Source organism: Erigeron canadensis, chromosome 8, assembly GCF_010389155.1.
Source record: "Erigeron canadensis isolate Cc75 chromosome 8, C_canadensis_v1, whole genome shotgun sequence".
Lineage (NCBI taxonomy): Eukaryota > Viridiplantae > Streptophyta > Magnoliopsida > Asterales > Asteraceae > Erigeron > Erigeron canadensis.
Window position 1 is genome coordinate 10,556,555 of NC_057768.1, and position 16,909 is coordinate 10,573,463.

General features: G+C 34.4%; 2 protein-coding genes across 4 annotated transcripts; one reads left to right on the top strand and one right to left on the bottom strand.

Annotated features, from left to right (window-relative positions):
• Positions 1–786: 786 nt before the first annotated feature.
• LOC122578703 (protein GET1-like) lies at positions 787–9,870 on the top strand. 3 transcript variants are annotated; one of them, XR_006320538.1, is made up of 8 exons: positions 787–930; positions 2,793–2,872; positions 6,588–6,658; positions 7,178–7,248; positions 7,336–7,417; positions 8,058–8,107; positions 8,831–8,975; positions 9,581–9,870. XR_006320538.1 is itself a non-coding variant. In XM_043750721.1 (7 exons), the coding sequence occupies exons 1-7, from the start codon at positions 838–840 to the stop codon at positions 8,915–8,917; spliced, it is 534 nt and encodes a 177-aa protein (XP_043606656.1). In that variant the 5' UTR covers positions 787–837; the 3' UTR covers positions 8,918–9,381. The 3 variants fall into 3 exon arrangements, 1 of the variants encoding a protein (XP_043606656.1); XR_006320537.1 differs by lacking the exon at positions 9,581–9,870 and adding an exon at positions 9,059–9,381; XM_043750721.1 differs by lacking the exon at positions 9,581–9,870 and having other exon boundaries at positions 8,831–9,381.
• An 885-nt stretch (positions 9,871–10,755) lies between these two features.
• LOC122578216 (high mobility group B protein 3-like) lies at positions 10,756–12,588 on the bottom strand. The gene is made up of 7 exons (XM_043750125.1): positions 12,369–12,588; positions 12,151–12,267; positions 11,906–11,963; positions 11,769–11,813; positions 11,414–11,494; positions 11,241–11,327; positions 10,756–11,051 (listed from the first exon to the last, which is right to left on the bottom strand). Exons 1-7 carry the CDS (start codon positions 12,407–12,409, stop codon positions 11,013–11,015), a joined length of 468 nt encoding a protein of 155 aa, XP_043606060.1. The 5' UTR covers positions 12,410–12,588; the 3' UTR covers positions 10,756–11,012.
• Between the last annotated feature and the right edge of the window lie 4,321 nt (positions 12,589–16,909).

Genomic DNA, 16,909 nt, shown 5'->3' on the forward strand with positions numbered 1-16,909 from the left:
TAACATGTAGATGGTCTTGTATTTAAAAACTTTCTACCATTAAAAAAGGAAAATGATCGATACTAAGATCCTCCTAAAAATCCTCCTAAAACATCCAAAACTTAACACATAGATTCTATTAATAACTAATCTCATTTCTTAATCATACCACATGTCATAATCTTGTAATTAAAAGGATTTTTAGATTGATTAGTTAGGAAGATTAATTATTTTCTCATTAAAAAAATGAGAGTTCGTACCCGCGCGTTGCGGCGGTGAGATGGTGGGGGTGATAGCTAGGTCAGAGAGTGTGATAGTCAAATGCCTACGGTCTCCGGCCTCCGCCCTTGGATTTAAAAATTCGTCGAAAGTATATCGAATGACATCTCTAATGAAAAAGCATGAAATTTTTAGAACACCCATACAATTTTTATAATTTATCGACGTATAATTTTTGAGATAAAAGATTTTGAATGAATTGGAGGAATAAATGATTTATGGAGGAGAGAGAAAAAAGATGATTGGTTGAGATTTGAGGAAAGAGAAAGGATATTATGGTTATTTTAGATAAATATAGAATAGATGAGAGGGGTATTTTGGAAATGTATTTAAAATTGAAAATTTCAACTCAATATTGAAAATCTGAAAGGAATCTGTTTTATAATATAGTATAGATTAATCCAATCGTTTTACTTTGTGAGTATCTCATTTGTGAGGAAAGAATTCAAATATAAGGACTTATGTTAGTAAAGCATGTAACTTGGAGCACTCAAAATATAAAACAAATAAGAAAACAATAATAAATCAGAAACGAAAAACAGAAAACATAACAAATTGGGGAAATCAGAAAGAAAAGAGATGGAGAAAATAAGCCCACTAAATGCTCCATTTATCTTCTTCTTCGTCTTGATTTTTCAGTTGTTTGACAAGTTCTTATCAGATATGAAAAAGGTATAAATATTTTTTCAGTTATTTGAAAAGTTCTCAATTTATTGTATTGTCGGTCAATCACCAAAACCACCACCAGTTTTGGGGAAATTAATGTGGGAGATTTAAATGTTTTTAGCAATGTCCTTTAAATTTGGATATTTTGACTGCTTTTTTTTATTATTATTATTAGTATAATGTAAACCGGTGTATAATACAAGCTACTCACTCTTTGCAGCCTTTTGTTACTTAAGTTTGATATTGGTTACTTAATAACAATTTTACGTGTCGTCCTTCGTCTTACAATTCACCTTATTGAAATGATAGTTAGATTTAGATAGAAAATACTAAAATATGATAGTTGAGGGGATACTGCTGCAGCCGAAAGATGTTACTTGTTAGATCTTTACTTTTAGTGGAAATCGATTTGTTTTGATCAATAAAATCATTTTGGGAGCTTTTTGTACCCAAAGCTATCGTGTTACATGTATCTTGTTTTAAAAAGTTCTGTGTTAGCCGGTTAAGTTAGCATTTATATGTTTTGGTTTCCAATATCGTTAAATCGACACTTTAGTTAATATCTCACAACAATGATGCCACTCTAGATATTAGAGTGCCTTTAAGATGTCTATAGGCTTGGTGTAAAGTAGCGTGGTTTGAATTAGTGGTAAACACCCTGGTCTCTTAAGACAAAGGTCAAAGGTTTGATCCTCATCCCATGCAAAGGCCAAAGGTCCTTTTCTACCATTTAGCTAGAACCTGGAAGCAGCCTTTCTACCTAGGTTGGGCTAAGGTTTGTCTACATCTTAACCTCCCCATACACCGTCGAGGTATTGGGAACCAAAACCCATGGAAGACGGCAGTTGGCAGTTAATTGAAAAGTTCTCAATTTATTGTATTGTGCTGTATTGTCGGTCAATCACCAAAGCCACTACCAGTTTGGGGGAAATTAATGTGTGGAGATTTTAATGTTTTTAGCAATGTCCTTTAAATTTGGATCTTTTGACTGCTATTTTTTTTTTATTATAATGTAAACCTGTGTATAATAAAAGTTAGGGCTAAGTGCGCCGGAATGCAGTTAACTAGACCTGAAAAGTTATTGTGTGCACAAACTCTAGATCGGCTTTATTGTAAACAAGAAACTTGTTCAAGAGTCCCATAGTAAATAAAAGTTATCGGGTAAGAAGTTAGTCGATCACCACTTTCATGTTGACCCGTTCAATTTTTACGTGGCATGCACACAATAACTTTTTGGGATTAGTTTATGCACACAATAAAAAAAATATATGAAAATAAACAAGTTTTATGTGAAGTAACTGGTCCCACATCCGTTTTATGTTCACAATAAACATAATTTCAAGTTTCCTGAATACAAATAAAGCCGACCTAGAGTTCGTGCACACAATAACTTTTGGTGATTAGTTGACTGCATTCCGGCGCACTTAGCCCTAAAAGTTACTAACTCCTTGCAGCCTTTTGTTATTTAATTTGGATTTTGGTTGCTTGGTAATAATTTTACTGTTTCTAATTAGGCCTATAGCTATAGAATACTAACGTTCTATGTATCTCATCCTAAAAAGTCCTATGTTAGCCATTCTAGTTAACATGTATGTGTTTTGGTTTCCGATATCATTAAATCAAATTGCTGAAACCAATATCTCATAACAGTGATGCTACTTTAAGAAATTAGAATGCCTTTCAGATGTCTAGGCTTGATAAATTGTTTGATTTCATTTATCAGTCGCTTGTCAATGGCTGTTTTATAACCTTCAAGTGCAGCCTATCTATTATGGATGTCATCGTATAAAGTTTTGCTCTGAATAGATACTTGTATCCCGAAATCCTTTTGTTGTTAAACGAAAGTAATTTTTCTGTGTGTATGTCAGAAAGCAAATGTGAATGAGAAGGATGTGCAATTACGTGCTGAAATCAAGCAATTGTTGAAGGAGGCAGCCACTTTGTCAGAGTGAGTACCCCTTTGCCTATTGCTATTTTTTTCTGTTTTTGGTGCACCTTTAGCGCCCTGGTAGGTTGGTAAACCATAGAGTTGGACAAATCATAACTCCACAGACCACCCCAGGGACGGAGCTAGCTTGGGGGCAGTGTGGGCAGCTGCCCCCATCCCATTTTAGTACAATGTAATTTTTTTTTGAAATGTTAAAGGTATATTTGAAATTTTCCCGTACAAAAAAAGTAAAAAGTAAAAAGTAAATATAGTAAATACAAACAAAACGTAAGGCTAATTTTTATAGTTTTCCCCCTCGAAATAGATATTCTGTCTCCGTCTCTGGACCACCCTACAAGACCCATAGAGTCGGACAAATCATCAGCCTTCCATGATTGTTGATAATTAGGTTCTGGTGTGTGGCTTGAAGGATTTGCAAGTTATTTGATTCGAACTTTTGACCCCCTTGGAAAATCCCAATGCCCAGGAGGCCAAGCCCTTTGCAGTTTATTTCTTTAAGGGGTTCAAGAGGATTCCCTCCACTAGATATTATAAAGATACCTCATAATTTGAGTCATGCCCCAAAAGCCCTTTACAGTTTCAGTAAGTTTATTCTGTTTCTCTCTGAAAAGTGAAAAATAGTTACAAAGTATGTCGTCAAGCTGTCATATAAAACAATTTAAACACCCTCTTTATTAGCATATCTATGCTTTTTAGAATAACTCTTGACCGTTTATATTTGAAAGTTACACAAGAATCCTTCACATTTCCCAAGGGACTGGAAGAAATTGGCTACACTAATTCTGGTTACGGTTTCTATAATTCTAGTTGCAATTTGGGCCCCTGTATCTATAATTTGCCATGAATTCTGGTGAATCAGACTCCCTTTTTTTGCTCATATTATATGCCACTTTTGGGGGGAACCACTGTGTTATGGAATCACCCTCAATACAACATGATTTGCTCATTTTTGCTTGTTCACTTGGCACTTGGGACAATGTCAAACACTCTGAGTTGATAAATTGTATTCATAATAGCTAAAATCCCCTTTTACCAGGAAGACTAGACCACGTAAACTTAGACTCTTTCAAAACTAAAACTTAAGCTAGTAAGCATATATTACATTATTTAAAACATGTGCTTTTCTTAAAGCAGTAAATTAACACTCATCCTTGCTTTAAGGACTGCACACTCCAATCTTCTGCCTTGGAACTTCAAATTTAGCGAGAGAAAGTGGTTTTGTGAAGATGTCTGCTAACTGATCTTCAGACTTCCGGTAGATTAAAGTGACCTCGCCCTTTTGTTGCACTTCTGTTAAAAAATACAACTTTATGTTGAAATGCTTGGTCTTCCCATGATACACCGGGTTGTTGGAAATTGCAATGGCTGCTTGATTGTCAACAAAAACTTCTACACTTTTTTGCTCATCTTGCAAATCACGCATAATCTTTTTCATTCATAAGACTTGATTTGTTGCTGCTGTAGCTGCTATGAATTCAGCTTCTGCAGTGGATTGTGCCACAGTCTCCTGCTTCTTTGTGCACCATGAGAAAATCCCGGAGCCCATACTAAAGCAATAGCCTGATGTGCTTCTCATATCTTCCGATCTTCCCCTATCACTATCTGAGAACCCATACAACTTGAAGCTTTGAGTTTTCTCGAACTTGACTCCATAATCAGTACTGCCTTTAACATACCTCAATACTCTTTTTGCTGCCGTTAAATGTATTTCACTTGCACAATGCATATATCGTGATAAAAGACTTACAGCAAATAGAATATCGGGTCTTGTAGCTGTGAGAAACATTAAGCAACCGATCAAGCTCCTGTAATAAACGTCATTAACTTTATCAGCACCATCTTCTTTGCACAACCTTCCTTTCCCATTCATTGGAGTGCTCACTTCTTTGCGTTCATCCATCTGAAATTTCTTCAGAATTTCCTTTGCATATTTCTTTTGACAAAGAAACACCATATTTCTTTCTTGTTTGATCTCCATTCCAAGAAAATAAGACATGAGACCAAGATCTGTCATTTCATAAACCTGCATCATTTCTTGCTTGAACTCATCAATAAGTCTTGTGTTATTTCCTGTTACCAGAAGATCATCAACATAAAGAGAAACGATAAGGATATCTTTATCCTTCCAACCCTTTTCTGCAGATATTGCTAGCAACAATCTGATTGTATCCAATCTTGCAACAGGAGCAAATGTATCAGAATAATCAATACCATAGACTTGAGCATAACCTTTAACAACGAGTCGAGCCTTGTATTTGTTGATGGAGTTGTCTGCATTCAGCTTTGTTTTGAACACCCATTTGACACCAATTACTTTTCTTCCTTCGGGTCGTTCAACTAACTCCCACATGTTCTTTTCTATCATGGATAACTCCTCCTTCATTGCTTTCATCCATTTTGGATCATTTAAAGCTTCTTCATGGTCAGCTGGTTCATGCATTGCCATATCACATCTTGCAATAGATGTCTGAACTCTGAAAGAAGCCTTGTTCCTCTAACTGGAGGATCATCTACAGTCTCGTCTTCTTTTAAATAATCTGTTGGGCTTTTAGGAAGGGAGACTCCACTGGATTCTTCTTTCTTATTCCAGTCCCATTGTTCATCCTCACTGAAATGTACATCTCTGCTTATTGTCATTTTTTCAGTTTGAGGATGGTACACTTTGTAGCCTTTAGTATATGAACCATAGCCTACAAAGATGCCTGGAGTGAGGAGTCACCCTTTTGTCTACTTGTCACGCTTCACCTGTGGCTTGTGAACAAAACATACACAACCAAATACTTTAAGGAAACTTAGTGAAGGTTTATATCCATACCATGCTTCAGATGATGTTTTATTATTCAAGGTTGTAGTTGGTAGTCGGTTTTGTATGAACACTGACGTGTTAGCTGCCTCTGCCCAAAAACTCTTAGGTAGCTCCTTATCATGCAGCATACATCGTGCCATCTCCATAATCGATGTGTTCTTTCTTTCACTTACTCCATTTTGTTGCGGAGAATATGGAGTAGTAAGCTGATGTTCAATGCCCGATTCTTCACAAGACAAATTGAACTTTGCTGATGTGTATTCTTTTCCATTATCGGACCTCAGGATTTGAATTTTGCAGCCACTTTGTTTTTCGATTCTTGTCTTAAATTCCCAGAAAATACCAGCTACCTCTGACTTGAACTTCAAAATGAAAATTTAACACATTCTTGTAAAATCATCAATGAAAATAACATAGTAAATGTTACCAATGGTGTACTTAGAGGTCCTGCAACATCCGTGTGTATGAGTTGCAGTTTTTTTGAAGCTCTCCAAGAGCTACTGTGAATTGGCAGCCTCTTTTGTTTTCAAAATTGACAGGCTGAGCAGCTTGCTAGCTGATCATCTAGCTTTGGAAGACCTATATCTTGAACTTTTGTTTCTTCTTTGTAAATGTGGCTTTCAACTGTTAGCCACTTAGCCTCTAGGATATTAGCCCGGCTTGAACAACACAAAAATTCTGTGTGTTAAATTGACATGATTTACACCAAGAGGATCAAACTCAAGTCCCTCTCTGAGTTGAAAGTCTCGAGTTGTGTTATTAACTTTGTCGCCCTTAGGTGGTTAATTTATGATTTTTTTTTTATTTTACCAAATTTTAGTAGTTACATCTACAGTATTAGGTTTACATTTGTTCATTGCAACTCTAGTTAAATGTTCATAGTTATTAAGGATTACCATGATTTTTCAGGCCATCAACGTTTGCTCAATCTGCAAAACTTAAGAGATTGGCAGCAGCTAAGGAGAGAGAGCTTACAAGAAGTATGATGTCCTTTTCTCTGACATCTCTTGTATTACATTTTATATTCTCATTTTTTCGAGAGGTGCAAACACTTACGGTCCTACAACCACCGACTATTAATACAAGTCGTTTGTAAATGAGACTTGAACACACAACCTCATCAACCCCCCCCCCCCCCCCCCCAAAAAAATATATATATATATATATATACCGATAGGTGAAAGATCTTTTTGGTAACATTTTCTATTCTATCAATATTAAAATTCACAAGCGGAACAGCTTTTCCACTGTAAGAGTGTTCTTTATGTCTTCCAAGAATATTTGGTCTTCTATCTATTGACGCTTGATCTTATGTTCAAGGTATACTTCCATTCTTGATTAGTTTTTTACTGGTGTTTTTAGACTATTGCAGATTCCAGTTTTTTAACTATGACCAATTCTTATTTAACTCATCTATCAGATTATCTGGCCCATCTTCCTTGCAAGATTAGAAATTGTAGAATGCAGGCAGACCATAACAAAGTTTACATGGCATGCAGGTCAAGAGTCAGCCAGCAAGAAGATAAAACCAAAACTTGTTTTGTTTGAGAAAATGTTGATAATTTCAAAGGTGATGGTGTTAATATTTATTTTGTTGATACTAACTACTAGATTACAAATTGAATTTGCTATAACTATTAGTACCTTCTTTGGTCAGGTTCTTACATATCTTACGTTCATTGTGTGGTTTTGGCGGATTCCTGTGGCTACCATATCCACAGAACTTGTGCAACCCTTTGGTAATTCTTTTGTTCTCTCCATGCTTGTTGTGAGGAGTAGTATTGCCTCCATCACAACAATCTACAAGGAATTCAAAGATGATAAAACAACAAACTTTCTCTATCCAATACTCCCCTTTGTCCCAAAAAATTGCAATCTCTTGTCATATCTGATCTAATAAAGTTTTTCGAGTATTGGTCATTGGTCAAGTATCTGAAATGATGTCTCAATTAAAGCAGATGAAACTTGTGGACCTAAATCAAAGCTGCTAATATCTAGTGATGATTAATGGGGAAACAATTAATTTTGGATGTAAAAGTCATTGGAAAAAGGATTTCTTGCTCCAAGACAACCCAAAAAAGAAAGTTTTGCTTTTTTAAAGGACAACTCAGAAGGAGTATTTAAGAAGAGGTTGGTAATTTTGGAATATGACGTGTGATTCAAGTAATACAAATTTAGAAATGACTTGTTGACAAAAGATTAGCAAGTGCGCTCTATTTTTGTGAAGTGAAGTTTATCAAAGATTAGACTAATTTTTATGTTTATACCATTGATCTTAGTCGATAATGATCCTGCATGTAAGTAATGATACTGAAGCTAAAAAAATAGTGTGTGTGCATTGCATTTTTCATAATTTACTTTTCTCATCTTTTATTACAGGGAGGTTTTTATCATTGAAAACTGGACGTTCTTTCAGTGACACTGTAATGGTAAATCAGTAATTACTTGTATATAGCTTTTTCCTAAGGTTCTTTTATTTTTATAATATGTGCAAGCGGTCAAGGGATTGACTTCGCCTTTGCTGCTATTGCCAGCTTTTTTGTTATAATCCTACTAGCCAATTTTTTCGAGGAATAGAAGGTTAAGTTGGGCACGATCTTTTATCTTATGAGGTCAAAACTAGGGCTATTTCTCCATTTTTGCTATCTTTGCTCACTGGCAAATTACTACATCATAACACTGATTGCATTGGTTAGTCCACTAGATTTTCTTTGTCTGTCATATCAGAGTATATATTTCAAGCCATTTACCTAATAATAAAACACTTGCATTTAACCCTGTGTCAAATTAAACATGTTGAATTCTCTAAGAGTTGTCGGATCTTGAGACATTATCTGTTTCTTATTTTGTTTTTGAATAATTCTTGAGACTATCTGTTTCTTATGAAGCCAAGTAAACTAAATATATCCAATTACTTGAAGGAGCTAATACATTTAAGACAATAAGCTTAAGCCACAAAAATATGCTTCCCTAAACAATCAACCCCCGAAACCACCACCATCAAAGGCCTTCTACCAACAGATGGAATTCCCTGTGACATTGATATCACATCTAATTACAGTTTTATCGATTGGTTCACCTTCTTAGACTGGTACAGATTATCTGTCTAGCCTCGTTGATTGCTATTTGAATTACAAATCATTTTACTGCAGGTTGGTATTATACCTTGGTTGATATTATCCAACAGGGTTGGCAAATACTTCTGCGACATTATTGCTTATATCTTTGAACCTAAATAGAGGAAGGGATCAAAGACCTTAATGGAGCTCAAATGATTTCTTGACTGTAGCCTACCAGGTATCCAGGAAAATAAGGTTTATTGTTGTCATTAAGACTCTAAACGATCGATACCTCTGATGGTATATTCTCTTCTTATCCAGGCAATGTGACAGTTTGGCTTTGGTATGCTTAGTTGAATATGTGTATATAGGATTTTATATGTGGTGCCTTAAGAATTGTATTTCTATGTTTTATAGGTCGTACCATGGTGGTCAGTCTTGTGAAGGTTTAAATTTATATAATCTAAAGTGTGTTTTCATATAAGAATCGGGTACTACCATAACTGGTAAGTATGTCAACTAAGTGTATTATATGGTTGTGTACCAAAACTGGTAAGTATGTTATCTATATACGTCGTGTATGCATAATTATATAGACAAAAATGTATTTTTCTTTCATTTTATTAGAATACTCTCACTCTTTATATTTTTCTAGTAATCCTACGAAATATCCACCAAATTTTATTTTTTTTGGATCATCAATGTCCACCAAATCTTCAGACTCTTCTTCTTTAGGTTGCCAGTAACACCACAACTTAACGCTCTTTCCCTCTGTGTTGCTAAGTTCCATTACTTATGTGCCTGACTGATCTCTTTAACCTTTGCTTTACAACCGATCTCCAGACACTCGCCCCCTTGTTGGCCAGATTTTCGAACCCTGCTTTACAAGCTGATCTCCTGGCACTGCATTCTCCATGCAGTTAGTGTGGACTTCCTTTCTGATCAGAACTTACTCAAATTGTAGGGGTCTTCATAAGCCTGATAGCCTATTAGGCTATTACTACTGTATTATATATTTCATTGTTGAATTTATCTTGTCTACTTAGATAACCGGAGTATATTTTGAAATAAAAATGTTATAACACCCATTCAAATAATATCATAATATATAGTGAATGGTTGTGTATGCTTTATTCAGTTATTCTCTTACCGTTTTTCTTTTTATACATGTCTGCATGTGATTAAGGAGATATCAGCGTGTAGAAATTAACTTAAGAAAATCACCTTCCCCTTTAAACATGTGATTAAGGAGATATCAGCGTGTAGAAATTCTCTCCGATATTTGATATACTATACAATCAACATCTATAATTTAATACGATTCTAGATATTTTGTCAACCTATTTTCTGTCAAGTAGACTGTTATGCGGTGTTACACTTCAAAACCTAACAAGTTGATTATTGATACCATTATTTTGTACACCATAACACTTCAAAACCTAACAACTTTATTAATTCGTTGTTACGTTGTGTACTATCACACTTCAAGTCCAAACAAATTAATCAATTTGATAAGAGTAATGTAACATCAAATAATTTATTGATCAAAAATATCTTAAGAAAAATGCGAACGATCGTTTCATACCTGATCGTTCGCTTGATATCACAAATCACAATCTCAATCTTGTGAAACATCTTTTTAATGATAAATTATCCTAGACTTATTTCTGAACCACCCCGGACCCTGATGGTAAGACTTTTGAAAATACCCTAATAAATACCTTTTACCTCACCCTCCAAATGTAAGAACTGAAACTTAAATCTGGTCGGAAAACCTTATGCTACAAAACCTTACCAACTAGTCACTGACTCCGCCCATTTTAATGTAATTCATATTCTTTTGTCAACTTGATTCAAATCAATACTCCTAAACTTTGATTCGGTCATGACAGAATATTTACATGATCATATCTTCAATAGTATAGTAACTAGAATTAATCATGTACCATTTTTAAAGAACGCACAATAGGAGCCGTAAATGATACTTGAAAAAAAGAAGATTGACATAAACTACAATCTAAAGCTAAAATTATGCTTGAGCTAGAATTAAGGATCAAAAGTACAGATAGGATACAAAGCTTCAAGCCTTTCCCAGGTTGAAACTATTTTGGATTTTTCTAATATATAACCTTCTCTTATTAAGAAGGTTAACTAAAAAGGGCAATTGTTTTAGCCCCCAAATTCTTGTTTTACATAGTTGTTTTCAAACTTCCTAAACACAACTTTACCCCCTCCTTCCCAACTCCCTTCTTACACATCTCATCAGTTGTTCTTTTCACTCATCGTCATCATCATCATCGTCCTCCGCCTCATCCTGCAAAACGCAAAACCAAATATTAATATGGTAATTTCAAGCGTCACCATTGATTTTTAATGGGATTGGGTATCGTTGTTTTACAAAATTCACAAAAGCGTAAACAGCTTTACAAACTATTGAACGTATTCCCACATAATCTTTAGCTTTTCTTACGGAATACCGACCCTTAAACAAAGATCCAATTACCTCTGCACTGTCATCTTCATCGTCGTGAACTTCTGACTTTGACTTGTCAGACTCCTCTTCTTCTTCTTCAGCATCCTTTCCTTCGGCCTACAATTTTGGATCACAATTTTTTTTTTAATTTCACATTTAATTTTTAGGTTTTCATCTTTGCTTTTGTTGATAATTAGATTTACCAATTTCTTGTTGTAGGCCTGGAGAGTTTTCTCGTATTCAGACTTCCTCTTCTCCGCCTTAGCTACATATGGAGCTTTCTCCTGCAAAAGTTTATAACCAAAAATCAATTAAGAAAAAAATCAATAACCAATTCAAATGCGAGTAAAAAATTTTGTTCTTTAAAAAACGTCAATTTTACCCAAATAATCTTATAATACCAACGACCCAAGATAGAACTCTAGACTTTACACCGAGAGTTAAAAAGCCTCTATCAAATGGGCTAACCCCGCATCCGCAATTCAAATCAAGATATAACTAAACAAAACTAGGCAAAATTAATTAACTTCTAAAAAAAAATTAAACAATAATACTTACAGCTTCGGATAATGATTTCCATTTGTCACCCCCAGCCTTACCAACCTACATATAAAACCAAATCATAATTATTGAATACTCTAAGATTTATTCAAATCCTAAACATGAAAGTCAAACATAGGATAATTGATACTTACAACCGACACAGATTTGTTGTTGGGATGTTTTTCCTTATACTGTTTCCTGAAATCTTCCCTGTTACAAAAATATATCAAACAAATTAAAAAAAAAAAAAAAGGCAATATAAAGTCCAGAAAATAATACTCGGTAATAATTATTATTACTATTATTATTATTATTTGACTGTCCCTTCTTATCACATAATGATAAAAGAAATAGGAATAATAATTAAGAAAAAAATTTGTACAAGAAACATATATACATGAACACAAAAAAGGCACTAGCGGGCCTTTTAGGTTTGTTGGGATCCTTGGCTTCTTTGGTTTTCTTCGCGGGCGCTTTCTTCACAGCTGGTGCTTCTCTTTTCTTCACTCCAAGCCTGATCACATGATGAATATTTTATAATAAATAAATACAAAATGAACAAATTTTTTGAGCAGAACAACAAATTTTGCTAAACTCAATAGAAATAATTAATACCTGCTGTTTTTGGACTCAGATTTGGATTTGGCTCCTTTCATAGCGAAAAAACCTTTTTTAGAGGTGACTCGGTGGGAAAACTCAGTGAGTTGAGAAGGAAAGAGAGAGGAATGGGATAAGAAGAGTGGTAGGAGGAGAGAATAATATAAAGAGAGAAATGTGTGTGAAGAGAAGAGATATGGTTTGGTTGGGTGTAGTCTAGTGTATTCCTCTTGTTGTGTGTATATTGCACTTCAATACTTCATCATAATAAATATATATATGTAATAAAAACTCTAGCTATGAGTTTTTTGAAGTCCGCATTTAGGCGGGATTTTGGTTACCCCTTTTTTCTTTCTATTTCTCTTGCATTTATTTGTTCATGTAATTATGCAATATATGAATATTAATAATGATGAATACCAATATAAGCTTGTTATATTACTACGTTTAGATATAGAATATCTCACAATTTTATATATTATAATAATCTATCATCAAGCTCAATCATTTATTTATTCATTCTATAAATATTAAAATTTGAAAAGCACGAACTAGTAAGTCTTTGATAACATTAGGCTCGGTATAAACTCACTAGTTGGATCACTTAAGTTCATGTCACGTCTATAGATCTTGTTGAGTCAAAGATTTCGCTAACCAGACTTGGCTGCTGATGTGGGTTCATCAGCGAGTCAAGTGACTCTTTTAACATTATTATCCAAATTGTGAGTCAAGGCGGGAAGAATTCAAATAATAAGAAGAAAAGAGTCACATGGTGGTTGTTCCAACTGTAATGTGTCTTCAATGTCAAAGGTGTAGTTGGAAAGAAAGGAAAATTTTCTCTTTAATACCCGATTTGGTAAAGAAGACAAGAGACATCTGTTGTAAACTTGTAATTATTTTAAGCCAATGAGAAATTGACAACCACCATCCCATCACGATCAAGTCACGGTTGTGTTGTCCTATCTCTTCCTTTATATAAGGCAACACAACTTTCTTACAATTGGTATGTTTGTTTACCAAGTGTTTATCACAAAAGAATGAGTGTTGTTTCATTTACATTTTGTTGTAATTTGTTATTCAAGTTTATAGTTAGTCTTAAACTTAACAATTGTGCTTTGTATTTACATGGTTGTAAATTAAGTTGTAATATTGACAATGTATTTACTGTTTAATTAATGATACATATGATTAGATTTATATAGATTGTGTTCTTGAATTCTTAAACTTGTTTTTTACCTACTATTCTTTAATTACTTGTTTAGTTAATTAATATAAAATTAACAAATTTGTGGATTGTCAGATCTCAAACAGGACTTTCTATGTTCATAGAACTTTAATGTAACAGCTTATCCTCTGTTTTGTTGTTTTTTCCTCTACGGTTATACTTGGATAAATATTTTTGATGGCAATAAATTTCGGTTGTTAAAATAAAAACAATAAATAATAACAAAAAAATAGTAGATGATAGTATATCTATACCTTTGTTTAGGTACAAATCAACCACACATTTTATCTATCATTTATACATTTGTAAATGGATACTCGATCCATTATAGTTTTCTCACCATCAATTCTATATAGAGCTAGCATATTAGGTTATACTGAACCCATTAACACATGAATATGTTATACGTCAAATATGAACACGACACGACAATTACGTGTCAGTTTTTCTAAGCACAAACACAACATGTTTCTTTAAATGTTACACAACAAACCCAATTATTAAACCTGTTAATATATGTATCTATATCTCAGTAGCTCTTAATAACATGTCTTAAATTGGTCAATTCGTATCTTAACAAGTTTCTTGATAGGTCTTGACATATTACTCTAGAATACCTGATAAACCTATTAAGACACGAACTTTTATCTTGTCACTTTTTCCAAAGACGAACACGATACGAAACTTGTACAAATCAAACGCAAAACCTGTTGACTTCGTGTAAGATTTCATGTAAATTTGTCGATTCTAGCTCCACATCCAAATCAGAAACATGGGCATCATACAATTCATGGCTTGCTTCATTTTACCTTTTGCTTAGTTTTGGATTGCATCATTAATAACCCAAGTATATTTGATTGTGAGGAGTAACAAATTATTCGAATTTGAGGTGTACGTAACAAGAAGAATATATCTGCATTTATATATTAATTAATTTAATAAACAACTTTATTATCTATATATATATATATATATATATATTATATTAACTATTAAGTGGCGATGGAGTTTTCTTAATGATTACAATTCACTTTGGGCTAAGGTCATCCGATCAATTCATGGAATGGAGAGCGTTTTTACTTTCAAACCTATACATGGGGGGTTATGGTCTAGGATTTGCTCAATGCTAGCTTCTGAACACCTCCAATTTTCTATACCAACATCTGTTATATCTAGACAAGTGGGGATGCCTGTAACACAAAATTCTGGAAAGAACCATGGTTGGGCGACTCATCTCTCGCCGTTAAATACCTGCGTCTATTTGCTTTGGAAGTAGACCGGATTGTAACATTTCTGATCGTTTTGTGGGTGGTTCATGGTTGTGGGAGTGGCGTAGAAATTTAAGGGGCGGAGCTGAAGAATCATTTTTGAAAGAATTGCTTATGATGTTACATTCGACATCATTGACTAATGTCCCTGATTCTTGGTGTTGGAAGCTTAATGGTAACACTTCTTTCTTGGTAAGTGATATCAGACGCGATATAGACCTCTCCCTGCTACCTACTGATGACAAAGTTACTCGTTAGAATTCGAAGGTACCTAAGAAAATCAACATCTTTTATTGGATAATGGAAGAGGACCGCCTACCGACAAGGTTCATTCTAAGTGCCAAAGGTATTGACATTCCCTCTATTAGTTGTCCATTATGTAACACAATTGCTGAAACATTGAATCATCTATTCAAAGATTGTTACTTCTCTGATTAATGCGTAGTTTGATGTCAGATTGGCTTCAATTAGATCTCCTCGATGCAACTCCCTCTGGCCTGCTTGATTGGATCAAGAACTTGCGAGTGTTGTAAAAGTACAAAACAATCTTAGAGGGTGTTTGTTTCATACTGTGGTGGATAATTTGGAAGCATCGAAATAATATTGTATTCAAAGGTAGCACATCTCTTAGTATAGTAGTCTTTCACAATGTTGTTTCCTATTCATTTTTTTTTTGATAAACTGTCGTAGTAAAAAGGATAAGCTAGTATGACCACTATCGCAAAGTAGTCATATTTGTTTGATATAACTATTTTATGTAATTCTTTGATTTCTTTCGGTATTTTGCCGAAAGAATTGTTATTTAAAAGGGATTATGGCACTGGAGTGTAACCAACTATGACTCAATGGTTATGTAATGTAGTGACCTTTCAAATTGGCTATGTGATGTAAGTACCTTTCATTTTTGTTCTTTTAATGTATCGGTTGACATGTTGTACCGGTAGCCGGTAACAATGTTAGTTTTACTTTGGGATTTTGGCACTAGAGTATAACCAACTATAACTAAATGGTTATGTTATGTAGTGACTTTAAAACTGACTATCTGATGTAAGAACCTCTCATTTTTGTACTTTTCATGTACCGGTTGATATGTTGTACGGTCATGGTTACGGTTGTGGGTTATGAACTCCGACGAAATGGATGTTCAATGGTGGATGGTCTTAGACTCTGACAAGGTTGTAGCGGGTGGTCTCGGTCTCATTTTTTCTTCCATTCAAGAGGTGCGGTCATCTCTTCACCGTCTCCAAGTCCGGACACGTGCCACCGCTGATTGCCACCAATAAAATAAACAAATGTCAGCCGCCACCCAGAAACCACCGTCGTCATTCTCTGTCAAAATCCCCTCTTTTACCCCATTGTAAACCAAAGTTGTTGGATCTTGATTGTGGTGGGGATGGGATGGCCGAATCTTTATGGTTAACGATGATGGGGAGATCATAACACAATCCGATTTGGGGATTAGGGTTTGAGTATGATTATTATTGAATCGTGTTCTGAAAGCAATAAATGTATATATGCATCTATCTATATCTAGTGTTGATTTGTGTTAGGGAATGAAGTTAAACATTTAGTTACAATTTCACATTTGCTCTCTGAAAAAATTGTTGTTACCGAAGATAGTGGTGGAAATTAGCTGGAGAAAATGACTAGAGTATAAAGTCATCAGAGTAACCCGGTAGGATACATCGAGTGAACAAAACAGAGAGGTTCTTACATCAATTTTAACACTTTCGAGGTTACTACATTACATGACCATTCACTCATAGTTGGTTACACTCCGGTGCCTTAATCCGTATTCTTTCTTATATCCAACGTGACATTACCGGTTACAAATAGGATGTTACCCGGTAAGATACATTAAAAGAACAAAAATGGAAGTTACTTACATCAGATAACCAATTTGAAAGGTCACTACATTATATAACCATTGAGTCATAGTTGATTACATTCCGGTGCCATAATCCCTATTTAAAATGCTGTTAAAAAAAAACTATTAGTTTAATAAACAAATTTGTTATTAAGAGTTATAAATATTAATACATAGCGCACGTGGTTACAAAAATAAA